This window comes from Anabrus simplex, chromosome 13 (genome assembly GCF_040414725.1).
Source record: "Anabrus simplex isolate iqAnaSimp1 chromosome 13, ASM4041472v1, whole genome shotgun sequence".
Lineage (NCBI taxonomy): Eukaryota > Metazoa > Arthropoda > Insecta > Orthoptera > Tettigoniidae > Anabrus > Anabrus simplex.
In genome coordinates, this window is record NC_090277.1 from 8,795,645 (window position 1) to 8,820,899 (window position 25,255).

General features: G+C 37.5%; 1 protein-coding gene across 1 annotated transcript; it reads left to right on the forward strand.

Annotated features, from left to right (window-relative positions):
• The first annotated feature begins 7,886 nt into the window (after positions 1-7,886).
• On the forward strand, positions 7,887-24,384 carry LOC136884826 (uncharacterized). Its single transcript, XM_068230122.1, has 5 exons — positions 7,887-7,918; positions 10,644-10,730; positions 15,928-16,023; positions 20,438-20,511; positions 24,340-24,384. Exons 1-5 carry the CDS (start codon positions 7,895-7,897, stop codon positions 24,365-24,367), a joined length of 309 nt encoding a protein of 102 aa, XP_068086223.1. The 5' UTR covers positions 7,887-7,894; the 3' UTR covers positions 24,368-24,384.
• The last annotated feature ends 871 nt before the right edge of the window (positions 24,385-25,255 follow it).

Here is a 25,255-nt window from a genome sequence, read left to right on the forward strand (position 1 = left end):
TTACTACAACAACTAAAAAAGGCAAATTACATTTCTGAGAGAATTAATTCAATGTTCGGACATACCTACTTTCTCTCCAGGGCAAATAAAAGTTTTAATGAACCGTGAAAATAAAATCAATAATAAGAGTTCGTTGGACTTCAGGCGATAAATGAAATGAAATGGCGTATGGCTTTTAGTGCTGGGAGTGTCCGAGGACATGTTCGGCTCACCAGGTGCAGGTCTTTTGATTTGACTCCCGTAGGAGACCTGCGCTTCGTGATGAGATTGAAATGATGATGAATACGACACATACACCCAGCCCCCGTGCCAACGAAATTAATCAATGATGGTTAAAATTTCCGACCCTGCCGGGAATCGAACCAGGGACCCCTGTGACCAAAGGCCAGCACGCTAACCATTTAGCCATGGAGCCGAACTTCAGACGATATATCAGCAGCTATATCATAGCGAAGTGTCAGTCCAAAGGCATACCGTTGCCTAAGAGCCCACCATTACCCGTTTCTGACTCCTTCAATATTGAGCTCATGGGCAGCATGTATCAATGTAGAACAGGGTATACTACGCGATTTGTTTTAATGGAAACCAAGGGCCGTGAATTAAGCCGTCAAGAGTGTTTAACTGTTCTGGTATTTGATGAAATGTGTTTGTCGAATAAAATCTGCATCGATAAGAAACTGCAACAGAGAGTAGGACCACACAAGACTTGTCAAATTGCCATAGCTAGATGTTGGATGACTCCAGAGCGCATAAATATGCTCGAAGCGTTCGAAGTTATGCTATCAAAAGAAACAATTAGTCAGGAAAGTTTGAAATACATTTCTGGCTATATCGCTCACAATTTTCGCAACAAATACTCCTATTTAGGTACAACTGTTCGGCAGCCATAAAAAGCAAACAAACAAACAAACTGGTTCCAATGTGTCTCAAGAGGAAATTTAATGAGTTCAAGTTACGAGTTACTGAAAGTTGCAAATATACTGGAGAAAGAATGTAATGACCTTCACCGTAACTATCTTTGCGAGGAACCCTACATATTTGACAAACTAATAGAGAGAACCATGAAACAATTACCGCCAACGGTGAAAATTCCTCGAGAAGTGATTTTAACCTTAACGCACAAAAGCTCTTGTACTCGCTTAAAACGGTTAAACAGGAAGAAAATTAGATAATATACTCGGAGAGAAACGTCCAAGAAAAAGTCAAACATTATAAACTGCTAGAGCTATAACGTTTGTGTAAGGCATTCATTGCATGAATGTAAGAGTAAAATACTTAGAATATGAATGGCATAATAATAAATTGACTGTATTAACATATTAGTGGTCTCTCGATTGCAAACGAATACATTTGGAACGACGCGCTCTCTTCACAGAGCGAGAAATGTTACCGCCTTCCTTGCTTTGCTACCAGGGTGACGTCACTGCGGTAGAGTGGATGCGCAGTGACACACCATTATACTAGCGATGTGACGAGTCGAATACTTCGTCAACTCGAGTCACTCGTATTCGGAAACACTGCCAACTCGAGTTGGATAGGACAGGAAGACCGAGACAATCGCAATGTCTCCTGAAAGAAGCGAGTAAGGGAACTCGAGTTGACGAGTCGGGCAGGGAGAGCGAGTCAAGACGCCGAGGCTTTTTGTGTGCGCTGAGTTTACTCGAGTCTATGCTATGACTGTGAATATACAGGTTGCACATTTCAGGCATGAAAACGAAGACAATTGTATATGGGAGTAATGCATTTCCTACAAGAAAGCACATACTTGTTAAATTAACACTATCTGGCAGCTAAAGAAAATAATGTTTAATAAATATGGAAACAGAAATACTGAGTTCTTCTCAAATGTAAACCAAATAATAGTCTCAACCCTTTGTAAAGAAAACTAATTCTATAACATATTATACCAACGCTAAAGGAAAAAGGCTTAATCATGTGTAAAAATAACGTTAATACTCTATCTGGTTTTATGCTTAGGTTAGGAATCGATCAAAGAACAGAAAGCACTCGGCCGAACTCGGGGCTATTCGGAACATGTCGTATCTTTGACCTCGTGTAGCAAATGACGAGTTGAATACCTACTCGTCAACTGAAGTAACTCGTATTCGAAAACACTGCTAACTCGAGTTCGCGACAATCGCTATGTCTTGTGAATGAGATGGGATGTGCTACAGATATTCCAACTAGGCAAGACGTGTAAGGGAACACGAATACTTTTTGTATTCACAGAGTTTACTCGAGTCCATGTTATGACTCTGAATATAGACTATAGGATGCTCAATTGAGGTACGAAAAATGCCACTCGTAATAACGTATTCAAATAGTAATAACGAATTTTACACCAGAGATCATATACATGTTAGAGTAACACTGGTCAGTAGCTGAATAAAAATAATTTGATGAAATCAAGGAGAAAAGCTCTGAATTATTCTTAAAATATAGACAAAATATAGTCTCAACCCTCTGATTTAAAAACTAATTGATAACACTAATAATATTAAAACTACAGGAAAACGATAAATAATTATGCAAAAAATGGAGAAATTTGATATCATTACGCACATTTCCTAAAAAAATCAAGCATAATATTTTTCTTGTAATCACAATATGTTCTCCTAGTTATGATTTGTAGGCTGCAGCACACCAGCTATTGAGAAATAACATTTTGTCCAACTTCTTTGGTGAGAGTCTGTTTCGTCGCTCATTTGTGAGCATACCAGCCTTGGAAAATAACCTTTCGGATGGGACCAATGTCGCAGGTATACACAAGTACTTATTGGCCAATTTGTAAAGGGAAGGAAAGATGTTTTTTCTGTCCTCCCAAAACTGTAAAGGATTATCTTTCCTGTCTAAATATGGTAATTCCAAGTATTGTTTCACTATTATTGTAGCTGAAGAAGCCGGAGTTTGTTGAGTTGTCATTTCCTTAATCTTTTTGTCCAATGTTTCCCAAAGGTCATCTTCGTTGTTTTCTGTTGATATAGATTGCACCTGCTGTGTGTGCGTGACTGTGAGTTGATTATCTGCCACAAGTTCTTCGATCACCCACTTCTAAGCGTTATCTGCGTTCGACTCTAAGCCAAAGCCTTTTTTCTTGAAGCGAGGATCAAGGAAGGTTGATTTCGACGCCGTTCTGTTGTTTTCGTAGACATTTAGCCGTTTGTCGAGCACCTCAACTAACGATTTTTGTAAATGTCTTCCTGCATCTGTTCGAGGTTTCTTTTTGTTTACTGTGTTTTGCAGTCCCCTTATTAGTGGGATCACACAAGATAAAGTCGGATAAGATTCTCCACCTAGGATTACAGTCATCTTTTCCACAGGACTTAAGAAAGCAGTTATGTCTTCGAGTATAAGCCATTCGGAAGAATCTAAGTTAGACACTGGTGACTGTATGAGTGGTAATGTTGCTGACAAAGGAACCTTTACTTTTAATAATCTTTCCAACATACATAAAGTTGCGTTCCATCTTGTGGGCACGTCCTGTTTCAGTTTAAGTTCTTCAAGGCCCATTTGCTTTTGAATCTCTTTTAATTCATAAGATGATTTACTGCTGTGCTTGAAATGTGAAACTATAGACCGACATTTGGTGATAAGTTCAATCAACTGATCATTTTTAAAATGATTATTTTCGTCACTGTCTTTTGTTATGCAATCTTTAACAGCAAGATTCAACGTATGGGCAACACAATAGTGGCTACGTTTGCGCAAGTAGTCATTTACTGCCTTTTTCATGCTGCTGGCATTATCTGTAACAATAGCTACAATTTTACCGTATATATGCCACTCGCCTGCAATTGTTCGTATAGTGTCGGCTATGTTTAGAGACGTGTGTTGTGAAGGCAATTCCGTAGTGGACAAAACCGACGAGTTCAATTTACAGTCGTGGATGAAATGAGCTGTTAGGGATATATAGCATTTGTTGCTATCAGACGTCCAAATATCAGTTGTTACTGCTACATTTTCCACCATTTGTAGTTTTTGCCTGAGAGCTTCTGAACATATATTGTATCTGTCATCGAGCATTTTATCTGATAATACTTTTCGAGTGGGTAGCGTATAGTCAGGGTTGAGTTTCTGCGTGTACCTTTTGAAACCCACATTTTCTACAATTTGTAGAGGCTGATAATCTAAAACTATCATATCTACCAACGCTTCGTCAATAACCTTTTGATTCACTTTTGAAGGAGGAATTAATCGCATTTGTCTCTGACGTTTTGGACGAGGTTCTGCATTATCTAGCCGCGATGTATTTTCCTCTTGCGATGTGGAAAGTAAGTCTTCATTTAACTGAATCCCAGTCGTAGTACAAGTACTAGTAGGCCTACTTACTGCGATTCTGGATTGTTCGTCTAGTCTAGGCTGCACTGCTGTATTTGTACTGATATTATTAGACACTACAGGATATGAACTTTCTAAAAACTGGACTGGATGCTTCCTTTTCAAATGTGATATTAAGTTAGTTGTATTTCCGAAATGCTTATAGGAACACGAACACAGGTCACACTTCACTCTATTATCCCCCGTCTTTTTGTAAAAATCCCACACAACAGATTTCTTATTTTCTCGAGGCATGACGTAAAAACATTCAACTATAAACACACCAACACATCAACAAGTAAAAGTAAACAATCATTACGATTATAATTGAATGATTACTCGAAATTGAATTCGAGGATTCTTCCCGGCATATATTAGAAATCGATCAGTCAGGAACAGAAAGCACTCGATCTCACTCGGGCTGATTCGGGCGAGTTCGTGTCTCTGACTCGGGCGACTCGGGAGCGAGTCAACGAGTGAGGTTTTATCACAGTCGGCCATGGTTCATGTGGACATCCGTCGATTTCTTTACTCGAGTTACAACAGGCAGTCACTCGAGTTGACTCGAATACATGCTTCACTCGAGTTAAACGAGTTAAAATATTCGACTCGTCACATCACTACATTATACTTGCATCATGCCCTCGCGTCAACTAGTGTCGAGACAGTGTTCTAGTATAATAGGGGCCTGATATCTTTTCGCTACGGTATGTCCGTAACAATTGAACCGTAAATTAGCTACTGTCATATCCTTACGCGATCCATACGTCATCACGTTCAATGGAATCAGAACCTGGAGGCCCGATGTTAGAGTTAGATTCTTCACCTTTCGGTGTTCATTATCGGCATTACAACATGACCAAACAGTAGTCTTGTACGGTACTCAGAACAGTTTAGAGGCTTCTCTGAGTTTTGTACCATTTCGGGATATAGAGAGAACTTCTTCTGTTTTATTTTGATAGGAGGTAAGTTCAAGTACGTTGTAGGTATGATAAGGAACCTTATTTTACATTTTTGGCAGTTACCGTACGTGAAAATGTGGTGCTAATGTCGGCCTTACGGCTACAATTGATGGTTCTGTTTCTTTCCAAAGCAGTAATAGGGCTTGCGACCAACGTACACTTACACTGGGAGTAATCCATGTGATTTGGTCTGGCAGTATTATTGTCACAGTTTCCTGTTTCTTCAGCATGTTTTACGGTAGGGTTAAATTAATGTTTTGTACGAAGAAAAAATTTTCCATCTCGAACTGGCCGTCATGCTGTCCAGATCTCACGGGTGCTGGTACAGCACCTATCGGGCAACAGGGTCACGTTCTTAATTGTAAGATTTAAACCTCAGTTTTAGTTTCTAACAAATCGCTGTGCCAGTGCACGACTATGATATCTGCGAAAATAGGTTTGCTAAATAGTCCAAACGATGCCCGTACAAAATTGCGACATTTGCAGATATCGTGGTCTTGCAGTGAAGCTGAATTGGATGAATTCTCCTTCAATCTCCAGTTTAAACCCATGCATCTGCAGATGACGTGGTTGTGTGCTGAACATCTTTATTTTTAAATGAAAGGAACACTCCACAGTAAAGCAAATGTATTTTACTTAAAGGGTCTAATGTTACTCATTTAAGAATATTTGCACTTTACATTGAGATCACACTAAAGTACACCAATTGGAGTAAAAAGTGAAAATAGGAAAAATTGCACTTATCGTGGTTTGGCGCTAGTATGACGATATATCAATGTATGACCTTAATGTGAGGAATGTTGTCTGTAGCTGTTTCATTTTTGTTAAGCAGTAGGCTACTTATTTGTTCAGTAGTGATACAAGTGGACGGGAATTATGTCTGGTAATTAAAATGTCATGGGTGTGGGTTACTGTAGTCACGTCCTGGCTCGTGAACCATGGGCAATGGCTGAGTGGCCTAGTAAGTGGTCCTGAGAGTCGGGATACCAGTTGCTATAGAATGGAAGTGGGCATCTCGGACATATTCTGAGTCGTGGGCCTCCTTGTGCTCAGGTGGCCAGGACTATACAATCAACCAGTGGTCCCTAACCCGTTACAGGAGAGATCCTCACTTGGACTATGTGTAAGTAAGGTAGCAACCTGCTTCATGAATTTACCTAGCTCAGAACAATCTAAGCAAGCCTCGGACCTATGGGAGTAATGGAGTCCCACTCTCATTTGACATATGAGGGACTCCTTTGAAACAACTTGGTGAACGAAATGGAATTCGATGGGGAGCTATCAATATTAATGGGGCTTATGGAAGAAAGAAAGTAGAACTGGCTGAGACAGCAAAGAGGATGCAACTGGATGTACTAGGAGTAAGTAATATTCTGGTAAGGGTAGATAACGAGGAAAAGATAGGAGATTATAAAGTGTACTTGACGGGTGTTAAAAAGGCAAGGGCAGAGTCTGGGGTAGGGCTGTTTATCAGGAATACTATTGCATGCAACAAAGTTTCTATTGGCATGTAAATGAACAAATGAAGTGGGTAGTTGGAGGAATTAGGACGAGAATTGTCTCCGTGTATTCACCATGTGAGGGTGCAGGTGAGGATGACGTTGATAAGTCTTATGAAGCATTGAGTGACGTTGTAGTCAGAGTCAACAGCAGGGATGGGATAGGATAGTGCTAACTGTCTATTTTAATGTGAGAGTTGGAAACAGAACTGAAGGATACGAAAGGATGATTGGTAAATGTGGGAAGATGTGGAAGCTAATGGGAATCAGAAGCGTTTGCTGGACTTCTGCGCTAGTTTGCATTTAGCAGTTACAAATACATTCTTCAAGCACTACGCATGGGAGGTCCATAATAGAATATATCTGAACCAACTTCAAATTCAGGAAGTCTGTTAGGAATGTATGGGTTTTTCAGGGATTTTTCGATGATACAGAGGAACTTGTAGTGAACTAAGCAACTCTAGGCCTAGGTAGAGAAAGTGAAATCTGTCTGCAAATGAATAAGGTAGAAAATCTCCAGGATGAGGAAAATAAAGAGAAGTACATGGATATGATTAGCGAGAAGTTTTGAACAGTGGACACTAAGCAGGTTCGGGATATAGAAAGAGAATGCGTGGCATACGTGGATTCTGTAATAGAAACGGCAGGGGAAGGCCTAGGACCAACTGTGTGTAATGATGGGAAAAAGTGAACATCTTGGTAGAAAAATAAACTGAGAGCAGCTTGTAAACATAAAAGAAGGCTTATCAGAAATGGCTCCAAACAAAAGCCAATGTAGACAGGGAGTTGCACGTAGATGAATGAAACAGTGCGAAACAAATAGTTGTTGGAATCCAAAAAGAAGTCGTGCAAAGATTTTGGTAATAACCTGGAAAGGCTAGGTCAGGCAGCAGGGAAACCTTTCTGGACAGTAATAAAAGAATCTTAGGAAGGGAGGGAAAAAGGATATGTACAGTGTTCTTGGGTAATTCAGGTAAACTCATAACAGATCCCAGGGAATCACTGGACGGGTGGAGGGAATATTTTGAAAATCTTCTCAACGTAAAAGGAAATCTTGCTGGTGGTGCTGCAAACAACCAACCTCATGGGGAAGAAGAAAATGATGATGGTGAAATTATGCTTGAGGAAGTGGAAAGGATGGTTAGTAAATTCCATTGTCTTAAAGCAGCAGGAATAAATGAAATTAAACCTGAAATTGTTAAGTATAGTGGGAAGGCAAGGACGAAATGGCTTCATAGAGTAGTGTGATTAGCATGGAGTGTTGGTAATGTACCTTCAGATTGGACAAAAGCAGTAATTGCACCTATCTATAAGCAATGGAACCAGAAGGATTGCAAGAACTATCGAGGTATCTCATTGATTCGCATACCAAGTGAAGTATTTACTGGTATCTTGGAAGGGAGGGTGCGATCAGTGGTTGAGAGGAATTTGGATGAAAACCAGTGTGGCTTCAGACCACAGAGGGGCTGTCAGGATAAGATTCTCAGTTTGCACCAGATAATTGAAAAATGTTATGAGACGAATAGACAGTTGTATTTCTGTTTCTTAGATCTAGAGAAACCATATGACAGGCTACCGAGGTAAAAGATTTTCGCTGTACTGGGGAACTATAGAATTGATGGTAGATTATTAAAATCAAAGGCATTTATGTTGACAATTGGGTTTCAGTGAGAATTGAATGTAGATTGAGTTATTGGTTTAGGGTACTTACAGGGGTTAGACAAGGCTGTAATCTTTCACCTTTGCTGTTTGTAGTTTACATCGATCATTTGCTGAAAGGTATAAAGTTGCAGGGAGGGATTCAGTTAGGTGGAAATGTAGTAAGCAGTCTGGCCTATGCTGACGACTTGGTCTTAATGGCAGATTGTGCCCAAACCTGCAGCCTAATATCTTGGAACTTGAAAATAGGTGCTATCTGTATGGTATGAATATTAGCCTCCCAAAGATATCAATAGGTAAGGAATTCAACAGAATTTAATGTTAGTTTGGTGATACAAAGGTGGAACAGGTAGACAATTTTAAGTATTTCGGTTGTGTGTTCTCCCAAAATTTTAAAGTTAAAAACTTCATAACTGATCCGTATTGAGCTAATAGTAACAATGTTAAAAAAGGAAAAATGTTCCAACTTTTCAATGCAATAACACTGTTGCACAAATCAATGTAGCAACGTATTTAATTTATTAAGGGACCGGTTTCGACATCTGTCCATGTCATCATCAGCCTAGACAAAAAAAAAAAAAAAAAATGGCAAGAAGTTAACACAGTGGTAGCACTTATGACACTTTTCTTGAATTAACAATAGAAGTTCATATGCAGGTTCTTGAGCACTCTTACTGATCTTGAGGTTAAAAAGATGTAGTATAGTTCACAATTGTGCTCAAGAACCTGTACATGAACTTCTATTTTTAATTCAAGAAAAGTGTCTTAAGTGCTACCATTGTGTTAACTTCTTGCCATTACTTTTTTTTTTTTTTGTGTAGGCTGATGATGACATGGACAGATGTCGAAGCCGATCCCTTAATAAATTAAATATGTTGCTACATTGATTTGTGCAACAGTGTTATTGTATTGAAAAGGTGGAACATTTTTCCTTTTTTAACATTGTTTCTCCCAAGATAGTAATGTATTGAGATTGAAGCAGTGAGCTTGCAGTTGTGATCAATTGTGTTCTGTAAGATGGAAGTCAGCTCCCAGATGAAACTATCTCTTCATTGGTCTGTTTTCAGACCAACTTTGCTTTATGGGAGCAAAAGCTGGGTGGACTCAGGATATCGTATTCATAATTAAGATGCGACAAACATGAAAGTAGCAAGAATTATTCCTGGTACAAACAGGTGGGAACAATGGCAGGAGGGTACTCACAATGAGGAGGTTGAGGCTAAGTTAGGAATTTACTCAATGGATGAAGCTGTATGCATAAACCAGCTCCAGTATTGGGGTCATGTGAGGTGAATGGGGGAGGATAAATTACCTAGGAGGATTATGGACTCTGTTATGGAGGGTAAGAGGAGTAGAGGGAGACCAAGACTATGATGGTTTGACTCAGTTTCTAATGATTAAAGGATAAGAGGTATAGAACAAAATGGGGCCACAGCACTAGTTGCAAACAGAGGATTGTGGCAACATTTAGTAAATTCACAGAGGCTTACTGACTGAATGCTCAAAGGCATGACGGTCTATAATGATAATATATGCATGTATGTAGTGTAGTTTTAGCTGGGTTTGTACTGGGCTAGCTGTAGCTCGATGTCTTGTACATCTTTTGTTGGAATTTTCATGTGGAGAAACAGATGGTATTGAGGAAAAGGTCTGCCCTAAATCCCAGACCAAGAATAATGAAGCATCAAAGTTTGCAAGTGATGTGTCATAGCATGTGCTGGATGTAAGTGCAATTTCCATAACATAACTATCGGTTGGTCTTGTCACTAGCCAATACTGTCACAGCAGATTGTAGAATTTTGAGGGCCACTTTGTGGTCCTAACCTAGGGGCCAATGGTCTTGTCACCAGCCAGACATGTCTCATATTCTGTGATGTTCTTGTCACTAGCCATTGTCAGAATAGTTTAAGTTGGCAACTTTATGTTGCACATTGTGATGTCATTTGAATTACGCTATATTGGATTTGTAATCACTCTTTTGTGAACTGTTAGTACAGTATTACTGAACTGCTTTTTCTGCTCTGACTAGAGTTAAGAGAAGAAGCTTATTTTCTGTAGGTGTGCTTCCCCTTAAAACTAAACCACCCTCATTAGCATGAGCTAAGGACATATAACTGTTAATATTATTGGAATTCCCAATATTTAGGACAATGCTCTAAGAGGATTTGCAGATTTTATGTATATTGGACTTATTTTATTTTTGCAGGGTATTCTGTTCAAAACTATGGAGGAAACTGTGTTTGTCAAATGTGAGCCAGCATGGTCTTCAGATACAGAAGAACACTCAAGCTTTGTAAGTTGACTATCATAAATAATATGTGATAATTGAGATTGTCACAGGAAGTCCGTTGGATGAAAGCCGGTGCAGTTTTTCAGACCACTGAGTGCTATCAGACTAGTCAAGTAAATATAAAACACTGGAAGAGGAATAGACAGTTATACTTACCTTTCTTAGATTTCTCATCGGCATATCATGAGAGTAACAGGCTCACGGTAGTTGCTTGTTGTGTGGCTCAAATGGCAGGGAGGTTTTGTGGTGAGTGGAAATAATATAGTAAGGATTCTTGCCTATGTGGTAGATATGGTCATAATGGCAGTTCTGCAATATCATATCTTGGAGCTGGAAAGGAGGTGGGGTGAGTATGGAATGGAAATCAAGCTTTTCAAGACTGAAGGATGTGTGTTGAGGAAAAAGGAAATTATGAGGAAACTGAATGCCTGTTGGGGAAAATGAAACTGAAAGGAGTGGATCATTTGAAGCATATTCCTTCAGGATAGTTTTATAATTACTTATTTATTCATGTGAGAAGTACAAAATATGAAACATGAAGACATAAAAAAAGAAGCATGAAATGGACAAAACTACACAAATATGTGTTCAACACGCAACATCAAACAGTTCCATCCCAAAACTTAGCCATTTGAGAGCACTTGAATTAGCTTGGTCAAATCACTGTGTTGTACATCTGAATGTGCACAACGGACAACATAGGATATAGTGTGTTGTTTGAATTTTGCCACAAACACGTAGCACTCTTTTCGTCGTTAAAAAGCCTCTCATATAAGTTGTCCCGTGTTCTTGCAACTTCAGCTTGCAGTCTGTTCAGGGACTTCCAAAATGGCCAGTTCTCTATGTGGCCACGAGGTGGAGATTCTTTTGATTCCATCCATTCGTACAAATTACTAGTTCTCTCCTTCCATATGGTATCTTGTGCTTTTGCAACTGTTCCTTGTAATGGTTGAGTAGTTTTTAGGAAGCTCTTTCTCAGTTTTATTCTGCTTTCGGCAGGTTGATATCTGTAGAGTGGGTGAGGGAGTGTAGTACAAATATAAGATTTCCAGGATGGTAATATGTTATATGAAATTAAATGTAGTTGTAGTAAAGATATTGCACCAACCATCGGTATTCCTCAAGAAAGAACTCTTTACAACACTCTGCTTCAGACTGACTTTGCAGTATGGGAGTGTATGCTGGAAGAACTCAGAATATATTTTTCTTAAATTTCTTGTTCATAAACAGGAAGAAACTATATATGAAAGTAGCAAGAATGTTGCTGGTACTTACTGGTCAGAAAAATGGCAGGATGGTACTCAGACTGAAGGGATTAAGCTAAATTATTAATGCTCTCAATGGATGGTGATGTGCATATAAGCCTGTGTCACCCTCTGCATCCACGTCATGTTTATCTTCTTTCTCATCCACAATTTGGATTATAATTACCCTGCAGTTTGATTCTTGGTATTTGAATGAGTCATATTTCATATGATCCCTGGCATGAAATGAATATAATATTATTAAAATTGGTCTCTAACCCGTTAGTGGAGAGATCCTCACTCTGACTATGTGCAACTAGGGTAGCATCCTGCTTCATGAATTTACTGAGCTCAGAACATTTTAAGCAGGCCTCGGACCTATGGGAGTAATGAAGTCCCCCTCCCATTTGACAGGAGAGGGACTCCTGGAAAACAACTAGGCGAACTAAATGGAATTCAATGGGGAGCTACCAATATTAATGGGGCTTATGAAAGAAAGAAAGAAAGAAAGTAGAACTGGCTGAGTCAGCCTAGAAGTTGCATCTGGATGTGCTAGGAGTAAGTGATATTCAGGTAAGGGAAGATAAAAAGGAAGGGACAGGACATTATAAAGTGTACTTGACGGGTGTTAGAAAGGGAAGGGCAGTTATTGGGATAGAGCTGTTTATCAGGAATACTAATGCACGCAACTGAGTTTATGAGGATTCATTGGTTTACTTCACTTAGTTATACTGGTAGAGTTCAAAGAAGATGCCAAAATAACTGTATTAATTAGGTATTAACAGATACCTATTCCAAGTAAAATGTATCTGGCAGCTCTCAAAGGAGTTTGAAATAAAATTAGGAGTCATACAGGATGATGGACTATCTCTGGTTCTCTCCAACTGTGTTTTGGGAAAGATCATCCATGAATGGAAAAAGGGGACAAGAAAGGACTGCTCAACCTAGTGTACAGTACATTGTAAGATCAGGTACTGCATCAAGATCAGCTGCTTTGCGTTTGCATATGATCTTGCAATCCTGTCTAGAAACACTGACACTGCTACGGAGCAAATGAATATACTAAAGCAGATAAAGTTGGACTCCAAATTTCCTTTGAAAACTCGAAATATATCGACACTCTGACTAAGAACATCGTAACTGGTATTTTTGTGATTTTGAGGTTATTCGCTTGTTATATTCAAGAAAATGAGCTCCATCAACTAGAAAATTATCCCACCCTAATTTCCAATATATTTTTTGTCAAGTCATTATTTAAGAATAATGTAACTGTTATTATTAAATTTTTAACGTAAGATCGAATATTCTTAAATGGAGTGTTGCCTATAACAAGTTCTTGTGAAAGTGAAGTTATGATCGTCTTACAGGAAGTATTCAACTCATTCACTGAACACTGAATATTAATGGCACTGATTTTACGCATCTGTCTGCAGTGACAAGCCAATATATTCCAAGTTTCCATTCTCACCGCTTTGTGACCTGAGCAATCTTTAGTTGGTTATAATTCTTATTTTATCAGCTGGAAAAAGACAATTTCTGTCACTGAATTCGAGATACAGTTCATGCGAGAACATTGCCGGTGCCATGTAAAATGCCGACTAAAATGTTATGGTGATTATTGTGTATAGTATTTTACCCAGTTCAAAATTTATTCTAGAGGCAAATTGATGCTTGATATAGTGAGGAACATGGCTGCTTGTTCATCAGGACCAGTCATGTTTATGTGTCAGAAATGTAGTTTTGACCTCCAACAGTTAAAGCCTCCTATTAGAGGAGCTAGTTGAGCTAGAAACGATGAGGACGGGAATCAATTCGCACTGCAGAACTTGGTAATGCTTATAAGAGACTGTTGCCAATAGCTTCAGAAAAGATATTTCCAGATATTTGTGAACATGTTTAAAAAATCTCTAAACTGCTGCAGCTGAACTAACTGAGTCAGGCTCAATTAGTGACTAACAAAGACTTATAGAAGTAAGTGGTCTCAGAGTTCATGTATTTATTGGTAGGAAAATAAAAAAACTTAAAAAAATTGAAAAGGTAATTATGATAATGATAATAATACCTGGTGAGTTGGCTGTGCAGTTGGGGGCGCTCAGCTGTAAGCTTGCATCTGGGAGAAGGTGGGTTTGAAACCCACTGTCAGCAGCCCTGAAGATTGTTTTCTATGGTTTCCCATTTTACACCAGGGGCTGTTCTTAAATTAAGGCCACAAGTGTTTGCTTCCTACTTCTTATAACATCATCGCCGTAAGACCTATCTGTATCGGTATGAAGTAAAGCAAATTATAATAATAATTTAATGTTATTCTCTGTACGCCCCACTAACTACATTTGGTGGTTGTCGAAGGTGCCGAGGTGCTGGAATGTTGTCTTGGAGGAGTTCTTTTACATGCCAGTAAATTTACAAATATGAGGCTGACGTATTTAAGTACCTACAAATACTACCGGACTGAACCAGAATCAAGCCTGCAAAACTGGGGTTACAAGGCGCGGGACTCAACCGTCTAAGTCACCTAGTCCGGCAGGTAAAATAACAACTACCATTGATAATTATCCCTCCAAATTGCCTAACCTGTAAATTAGTAATTTAGTCCTAAAGACATGTCAAACTACATGGTCTTCAACAATGTGTTGTTCTCAAGCAACAATCTCAAGAACATTAAGTTCAGTTGATTCTTGCTTTTATACCATATCGAGGCGTAAAATGAAGATTTAACTTAAAAAAGACATTATAACTTGAAGTTGATAGTCATTATTGGTTTAAAATGGCCAAACAATAATAACATAACATGATTTATGCAGTTAGTTGTGCACAAATCTCCAATGAAGAACATCGTAACAGCATCACATACAGTGCAATGTTCTTCATTGGATAACTCCATTTCAGTAATATCATAACTACATGTAAATAGGTTATGTAATAAATTAAAACATGCTTCTTGGGAAGAAATAAACTGATCAGTAAATGAATTCCATAGAGCCCTCAATTGTTCATATCGAAAAACTCTCCGATTTTTTTGGAAATTGTAAAACTTATAACTGCTCTGCTCAATGATTTACTTTAAGCAGATACAATGTTCTTATTTGGAGGAGTCGATATACACATCAAAACAGTCCCTCATTACATGAAGACAGAGCATGGTAAGATACAAAGAGTTGACAGCTTTAAGTGCCTCAGGAAAATCATACAGCTGAAAACTAGCAAGAGAGAAGCCAACTACCGGTACTCCAGGCGAGAGAAGTAGGCCATTACTTTTCACAGGACACGAGCTTCATACAAGGGAGAACCATCTCAACGCGAGATAAAAGAAGACATTAAACACATTGATTAAAACGGAGTGTCTGTAGTTGGTGTTCTGTGGTTTTTCATTTCTGTACCTTAATTAATGTTACAATGGCTCTTTGTCAGTCCCAGCTCTTTCCTAACTCATCATTGCCATAAGGCATGTCTGTGTAGGTGTGATGTAAGAGAAATTGTTAAAGAACATTGAGTGGTCTTGGCAGAAGAATGTTGGTAGCACTGTCCTTAGCATGTGCCACATAGTCTTATAGCTGGTAAGATGGAAGAGAGATATTTCATGCTAACCTGTACTTGCTGGTGTAAAGTTTACAAGTGTGTATTTTTAAGAATTACCTTGTTTAGGATGATTAGAATAACCATGAGTATTTCTGTGCAATTTTCCTGATGTCAGAATAATTGTTTAAAGGATTTTAAGAGTGATGTAATTGCTCTACAATAAAGGTACCCCTGAGCATTTATATATGATTCTTTTCATCCCCTGAACTTCACCTTTTGCTTTTAAGGATCTTGTACATATAGAAATTTTCCCTAAATATTAGTGAACTTTTGAAATTATGTTAAATATTGGCAGGTAGTGACCTATCATACTCATTTGTTGGTGACCATATTCATAGCTCTGTGCGAAGAGGATACCTAATATTTATTCTTTTCCACAGGAAAATTTTCAGCCTGGATCAGAAATGATACCTCCAAAACAAGAAACCACATCAGAGTTAACAGAGCCAAGGCCAACACAGGGAAATGCATTCAAGGTAATGTACATAATTTGATAAGCTATTGTGTGATAATGGAAATATTGGGAAGATGGCTGAACAGGTTTCATTGGGTGACCCTTCATTTCCATACATTTGATTTGAATGTCTCAGAAAAATATAAGTTTTATAACCTAAATTCCATATTTGCTTTGAGGGGTTTCAATATCTCGCACTAGGTATCGTGTGGTGGTGGATAATATATTTTCAAAGACCTCCTCTATATATATAGGAGCCGTTATCAATGCTACTAGTATTTCTGATTATGTAAATATCTTTGAAGTTTCTATAAGATACTGTTATTGAAACTGTCTAGAATAACGTGAGAAAAGTATAGATCCAATTTCATGATAGACTCATTATTTTAGGGAATTAAGTCAGAATATCCTCTAAAATATAGTAGATTTGATATTCTTGTTATTTATCCTATTTTCACTTTATGCAAGCAGTTCCATGGTTTTCTGCTGGGTATTTTAATTCATAATTTAGTGTTGTGTGATAACTTGCATTGTTCCAAGGCCCTCTGCTCCATACCACACAACAGCTGAAACAGTCCCAAGTTTCTTCACAATGTATGGCAGCTGTTATCATTATCATTAGTAGTATATTATAAGAATTGCCTATTTCAGGCTGTGGGATATTAGTTTACTGCTACTTGTGTTGGAGGACATCCCCATTATTGCAGTCAATACTACAGAGATTCAACTGACAAGAAACTGTATGGGACGACCAGATCAATTAAAATGAGATTTGGTAGAATGATCAGTGAAGGCAGTAAACTTGATGGTAATAGGTATCCTGCTGTAATATATAAGTACATAAGAATAGCACATTTTTGCTGCAGATTTGAATGTAAGATGGCAAATCAAATGTATGTTACAGTGAAACATAGTACAATGGTCAATGGAGACATCACATAGATCTCAACAGCACAACAAAAGGAGTGACTGTGAAAAGATTTGCCTCTCTTGCATTCATAAAAACTTATAAGATGTAAAATGTGCTGTAGATTATGACAGATTTTATACAACATGAGCTGTAGTACCCGGCCCTGATCGGGCACTTCCTTTGTATTTTCAATTTTAATGATTTCTATGAAATGTTTGATACCTTAGTAGAATTTTTCATTGTGACATTGACTGATTGTTTATAAACTCATCTGTAAATGTTATGTGTTTAATTTTGTGTTTTTGATTTAGGCTATAATTTCACATTAAACTCTTGTGGCAGTCCAAATTGTCAGGAAAGTAGTTTATAACTGTATGTATTTTTGCCTTGCACTACAGATATGATGTACACGATTCCAACTCTTACTGGGTCTGTCACCAGTCATGCTAAGGACCCTAAAAACAGTGGACTCAACATATTAATTTTCACCCCTTCTGAACTCTCATGCCAATAAAACCTGAACTTGGACTTAAATGGCATCCAGAGTGTCAAAGTTCATGGAATTGACAGTGATCATGATAGTTTTTAAAATTGTTTTGGTATCAACATGTACCCTAAAGTTGATAGTGGTGCCTTATCCCAACCGTATTTTTTTCCCAGAAGGTAAGTCATATGTGTACCATGTACGCTTAACAGGTATTGGTGATGATGATGATGATGATGATGATGATTATGCTGTAGATTTGTATAGTGCTTCCACATCATCATTTTGAGCCATTAACAGTTAACTGTTCTGAGCAGTTAGTTTTTTTTTTTTTTTTTGCTAGGGGCTTTACGTCGCACCGACACAGATAGGTCTTACGGCGACGATGGGATGGGAAAGGCCTAGGAGTTGGAAGGAAGCGGCCGTGGCCTTGGTTAAGGTACAGCCCCAGCATTTGCCTGGTGTGAAAATGGGAAATCACGGAAAACCATCTTCAGGGCTGCCGATAGTGGGATTCGAACCTACTATCTCCCGGATGCAAGCTCACAGCCGCGCGCCTCTACGCGCACGGCCAACTCGCCCGGTGCAGTTAATTTTAGCACTCCCTTTGATTTTATGGCAATTAATAATTATTAAATTTAGGATATGTTAATTGATCGTTTACCCAAGTGTTCCTGAAATCTGTTTGGAAGGCCACACTCATTTCTGGTGAGAATAATTGTTCCCTCCAAGCTTCAGTGGCAACAATTAGATCTCTATGCCCAGATACCTTGGAACCATGAATAGCACAATCCACTAATGTTTTCTGATATATCTTCAATGAGATTTACTCTTTATTTTTTGAAGTTGGATAGTCTACATCGATTGAGCATTCATTTTTTGTTATACTACATTTTGACAGTCAAGTTTTGTAGTATTGTTGTAAGAAAGCTATTTTATTGATTATCAGCACTTTCACACTCTCCCTGAATGCGATAGTTTTATTATTTTATCACATGATACTGAATGTATCGTGGACATTAACACTGTCAGAAAATGTGAATTGAGATGATTTTTGTTTTATTGTTGTATTCAAGCAGATAGTCTTTCAGGATTAGCTTGCAGTAGTCTGAGCACCATTCATTTATGAGCATCATCTCTATGGTAGGTTTTCTAATTGAGGCACTTGTGTGGGGTACTTTGGTTAATGGCACGAGGATATAAGGTTAAACTTGGAGCATGGTCGAAAGTTATTACGCTGCAGATATGCTGGATAAAGCTTTTAAAAAGTTACTGGATGAATGACTCACATACAGAAAGCTGCTGGGGAATTGTGGGAGATCTTGACCCTAGAGATCAAAGTTTGGAGGACGATCTCAGTGGGGTAGTCAGCTTGTCTTGACTGCAAGGGAGGAAATCCGCATGTTGGAGGTTTGATTTTTCCATTCGTTTTCGGATGTAACCCTGTATATCTTAAAATGGCCAACATGAATATGAAAACATGTATATCTCAAGTTATCTGAAATGCTGGGGTTACTAAATTTTTAAATTTCTTTCTTTCTTTCTTGTGTGTTGTTTCAAATTGCAACTTAAGGCATTCCTTATAGATACTCCCAATAGTAAGGATTTGAATAACTGCATCTGAAGCAATTATTTCTTCTGGTGAAAGGAAAACTGCAATAATAATCTAACATAATGCCATTTTGTGGTGGCTTTTGTTTCATTAGCTTTCATAGTGAAGTTTTGATCTTACCTGGTTCTGGTACAACTACAAAAAGACGTATTGGATTCAACTAGCCAGTGTTCTGTGATGGTCAGTTACATTCTAATTTTCCACCATTTTTAGAACAGTTGTAATTCACTTCTGAGGAAGTTACACTGTAGATTCTTTCTTTCATAAATCAAGGATATATCTTCCATCTAAACTTTACATATAAAGTCTGTTCAGTTTCTCTGAACTTTTATATGATACTTCATTCAGTGAGAACATTCCCAGTTCCTTTTTCCAGAATTCTTTTTCTCAAAACAGTTTTTTATTAGGGCCAGTGACCTAGATTTTAGGATCCTTTAAACACCTTCATCATCATGTTTTTCATTAGTTAAATTTTTGCCCTTGAATACGTTGCTTATAAAATTTTCATCAAAAATTTTTTCCACTTTATATCTTATTGTTATAATTATTAATATGAAATACGAAATAATTAGATGTACTTTTTCTTGACATATATTTTTGTGTGTGAAATTTTTACATATGTGCCAGTAAGTTACAGTCTGAATTTCTTCCCTAATGTTCTCAAATAATCATAAATTTTAATTTCTTCTTTATATACCATACTGTTTGGGCCAGAAGATATGCTTTCTTACCCAGGAAGTTAACCTTAAAACTATCCTGCACATTATAGTCTGAAAGTCCATAGATATTTGTCACTGACTGTACAAAAAAGCACTTGTTATAATAGCATTGTCTTGCATAAGCTACCTAATGTTACATAGCAGTAGGGGTAGTGACCAGCAAAGACAGTGGGTCGGAATGGAGTATCTTTTTGTCTCAACTCTGTTCTGGAGCGAGAACTCGAATTGTACTGTAATTTGTTATGAAAAGTTACAGAGTGCCACCTTCCAGGAACTTTTTGTATAGGCTTAGCTTTATTGGAAGCATTACATGTATGCTTGCCAGTTAGAATCCTCATTGCAATGGGAAGAAACAAGAAGTGTCAAGTCATGAATAGGAAGATTGCAACAAAGAACAGAGCATGTGATAGAATAAACAAAACAGCTTGTTGTTGTAGAAAGAAGGAGAAGTTGAAAGATGTGCAGATTGTCATTGTCCTTTCAAGTTTATCCTTTTCTGTTGCTACCTGTTCTAGTTTTATTGTATCATTTTGTGTACCTTTTCATTTTTGTACCTCCCTATATAATGATGACTTGACTAAATATCCCCTTTCTTCATTTCCATTTATTACATTTTTGTATTTGAACATCATGATAATTTTAATGTGCCAGTATGAAATATATTTTGTTAGCTGCTTCTTGTATATATAGTTTACACTTCTCTCCTTACAGCCTTCAGAAGATATTAAGGAGGAAATGTTCATAGAACAAAATCTACCTTTACCAAATATCAAAGAAGAAAACAAGTAAGTACACTGCTAACCCTACACAGTATGGAATATCTTGTTTACCTATTCACTGTCATGCTCAGTAATGGGAGTTTTCTTATGTCTGTGAACTGGCCATTTTTGTCATGTTGATTATTTCTTTACAGGTTACCTTTAAACTTTCATAATCTAAAATACTACTGGTTAGAATTAAGTGAAATGTTCTGGAACTTTAAGAACATATTTAATCTGTCTCTAAATATAGTTTCATTTAATACAGCCTGTAGAATGTGTCTGTTAGGTATTTCTGAAGTGGCTTCATTTGTAATAACTTTGAGGAACCATGAAAAATGTCTTCATTCTTTCACTGTCACTGCAGTGTTTGTTGCCATATTTTAATCATATGAAATATAATATGCAACTATTTCCTCGAAAGAATTCTGAATTTTCTCAGAAATACAGAGTTGTGTACCACCAATTACACATAGAGATAGTTGCCTAAATGTACAAATTCAATATTGTTTGATTTTAGAATATAATGAAAGGGACTTAATTACTTTAATCTATTGTAACTAAGAACAGAAGTTTGATAAGCCATAGCTTCATGGATTAATATATTTTTTTTCTTACACTTGACCTAATTTTACAAATGTCACCTGTATATATATTAACTTAAAATCCATAAAATCCATAAAAGTATTTAGATGGTAAAGTGCACCTTTACCAGCGTGAAAATAAAGTATTCTTGCTCACACAAACAATAATTATGCATATTGCACAAGTGTCAAGTACGTTTTCATGCAACATATCAATCACAAAGTATTTTTCCCACCATGCAATACTTATTTTTGCAGCTAGTTTTTATGTGTATACAATCATGTGCTAGCTTAAATTCTAGCTAAACAATACAAGAACATGTTTCATTCCATTTTGGAAAATCTTCAGTTTAAAAAAGTGTAGTAAGAACAAATATTGCCACATATAAAGTAATTAGAACACTAAAGGCGATAATGAATTTAACATGCTCTTCCATGGAGAATTGAAACACTGAACAGTGCATGTATTAATAAATTAGTTTATTGTGGCCTTAGTCATTAAATGGGAGGAGGTTCTTAATTCTTGTAAGTGTAAAAATGTTATTGATATTTTACAAAGTACATTCCATTAACTTATAATTTGTACTGAGACTTGAATTTTAAACTATAACAATCAGGGCAACTCCTTAAAATGTGAAACTTACTTGTTTATAATTCCTGGTTAAAAAATATAGAGATGTTGGTGGGAGTCTGTAATGAAAGGAAATAAAAAGTATTAGAAGGGAGTAAAAATCTTCATGAAAAATATTGGCAGTGTTGTGTGAAAAATAATGAAATGCTTACCTCCCAGCTGGCCCCTTTATATTCCTCCTTCCCATATGCTGTCAGCTGACTGATTGCATAAGTTGTTAGGTTGATCTTTGAGTGAAAGATAAAGCAGAAGTGGGAAGATGGGAGTGACAGGTATATCGTTGGGAGTGGAAATTGTGGGAGCAAGCACACAGGATGTTCTGCCGGAATTTTTGGTGACCTTTCGGCATGAATCCAAATTGTAACTTCTTCTAGTAAAATGTTGATTCCATCAGTTATCTCATTTATATTTAAGCAGTTGGTTTTTCTACTTGTCAATAAATGTAAACAGTAGAATTTAAGTTACATGATATTCCTTCTTCAGTAAATCAAATGAATAAATATAATTAAATCATGTGAGCTGGATCATGGCCTAATAACATGCATTTATGCAAACTATCCATTTACATGGCTACTTTATATAATATTTCTGGTTTGGGAGGCATCTAATTAATCCACAGGATTTCCGGGACATGACATTCAGTATTACATTCAACTCTATGCTAGCATGTTCCAAATTTTGAGAGATGTGGATTATTATCTATAGAACTTCCATTGTAGGATTTGGTAAAGATTAATATCAAAATCCTCTCTATCGTTGGTTTGCCACAATTCCAAGAACTCATATGGGATGGAATTCTGATGGTCAGACTTAGTGACTTGAGGTGCATAAAAGTCATTATTGTAAATTTAATCATTATTAAACAATGAACTACCTACAATTCCTCTATTCGAGTACACATCCTCGTGTATCTCAAATTGGGTCAAACTTGGATAAAATCACATACGTCTTTATTATAGACTCTTACATCAGCTAAATGTTTGGCATGCTGGCCTTAGGTCCACAGGGACCTGGGTTTGATTCCGGCTGGGTTGGGCATTTTAACGTTCATTGGTTAATTCCAATGGCTCAGGACCTGGGTGTTTGTGCTGTTCCCAACATCCCTGCAACTCACAAATCATACATAGCATTATCCTCCACCATAACACGCAGTTACCTGCACATGGCGGATGCTGCCCACCTTCATCAGAGGGTCTGCCGTACAAGGGCTACACTCGGCTAGAAATAGCCACACCTAATTATTATTATAGACCCTTATGGCTGCAAGCCTCTTTGAACGAATCTCCTTCTTTGTATATTTTTTACACGTTTTATCATTAAACCATGAAAGACTTCCTCACCTAGGTCACATTCTATTTCTCTTATCATTCACAGCCACATCAGTTAATCTCCCATTTAAGGTATCCTTTTCCATTTGCCCCATATGAATGCTCCTCTGAATTGAGTTTATACATAGAATTAAATGCAGGGTGTTTATACCTAGCTTAGCCTTCATCTCTTCATTTAAATGACCCTCCTGCCATTCTCTTGTCACACCAGCCATTCTTCCTATTTCATATGTGTTACTTCTAACTTGAATAAGGTGTTCTGAATGCACCCAGCTTTCAATCTTGCTCAGGACTTGTAAGAGGGTTGTGAGTTCCATCATTAACACCATGGCCATATGGAAAGCTACCTTTTTGAAAAAAAAAAAAGAAACTTTTATTCCCTTCAACACTAGAAGTGCAGACCATCTTCCATGAAGACGGTGTGCTGTTTGGTCAAGTGCGGCCGTCTCTCTGGGAGACGGTCTCGGAATTCAAATATAGTACTACTGTTAGCCAACACATGGCACTAATTTCAAGCCATGCTGATTCCTGATGCTTTTATGCTTCATAGCAAAAGCCTTTGGCAAACAAATGACAATATGTAGCCTATTATTTGGCTGCAGAACTGGAAGTACTTTGATGTTGACATTGAGGTTGCATTGAGCAAAATCGCAGCCAACTATGTTGATGATTCAGAAATTGAGCACTTGATTTTTGATGATTTGTGTGATAGTATGGACTATGATGGTGATTATTTTGTGGATTTGTATGAAAATGAAGATATTGAAAGCAGTGGCAGTGATACTGGTGAACAGGATGTCCTGCAAGTTATGGAAATCCCCCTCAGTGCATGTGATAGTGATCATATTCCTACAGACAGTGTAAACATGCCTAATGTTAGCCGTAAAAGGGTAAGTGTGAACTGGACTGATATACATTCCAATGAATGTGACTTTCCATGTAACAATGTACTATTTGTCATCATCATTCTGGCCCTGTGAACTTGCATCCACGTAATTTTGCGCTGATCATGATTCTCACACTGGGTTTTTGGAGACTTCTTGTTGAAGAGACTAACAGATATGCTGATGAATATCTACCTAAATTAAGTGTTCTGCAACAAAAGAGTAGGTTTCATTTGTGGCCTGAAGGTGGTGTGAATATTCCACAGTTGAAAGGTTTTATTGGACTTGTTCTCAATATGGGTCTACTAAAGGAGAAGAATATTTTTCATTATTGGAGAACACAATATCCAAGTCAGGATACACCCTATTTTAGAAAAGTAATGTCTTGTGACATGTTCTTGCTCATATTTTTTTTTTTCATTTAGTAGACAACAGCTGTATCAAGAAACCAGGTGATCCAGGATATGATCCACTGTTCGAAACTAGGGCTGCAGTTGATCATTTCAAGGCATGTTTCAAAAGACACTACATTCCTGCAAATGTTCTAAGTATTGATGAAATATTAGTGGGTACAAAGAATAGGTCTATATTAATACAATATTTACCTACTGAACATCACCATCAGTGGGGCATAAAACTCTTCAACGTATGTGAGCCTGGTTTGTATTACACTCTGCAGTTCAGTGTATATTTGTCTGTCAAATCTGGGGGCCCAAAATCAAGTGGAAAAGGTTTAAGTTTTGATGTCATAATTAATTTACTGAATTCCTTAGGAAATATATTTTGGAAAGGGTATAATATAATTGTTGACAACTTGTACACATCTATTGAGCTAGCTTTGGCTATTTGGGAGAAGAAAACTCTACTCGCAGGTACAGTTTGCAGCAACAGAAAAAACCTTCCTGCTGCTGCAAAAACTTTAAAATTGCAACCAGGACAAATTTTGTTAAACGAAGTGGCCCTGTGTTGTTTTGTGCATGGAGCGAGAAAAAATCACAGAAGAAACCCCTGTCAGTAATTTCTACAGCATATCCAGTGATAAATAATTTAGTGAAACGCCGTTCATCCACGGGGACTGAAATTTCTATGCCAGCGGTGCTCAGTGAATTCTCAACAAGAATGAGGGGAGTTGATGTATCTGATCAGAAGATTGATCATGTGTCCTCAGAGCGGTCTAGTCATAGGAACTGGTACAAAATTTGTTTTCACTTGATAGACATGGCAGTGTTGAATCCATATGTTTTGTACAGTAAAAACACCAATGACAATGTTGTTATGCCTAGGTATGATTTTATGGTGCACCTTATAGAATCACTGTGTAGTGCTGAAAATGAAAAGGATTAT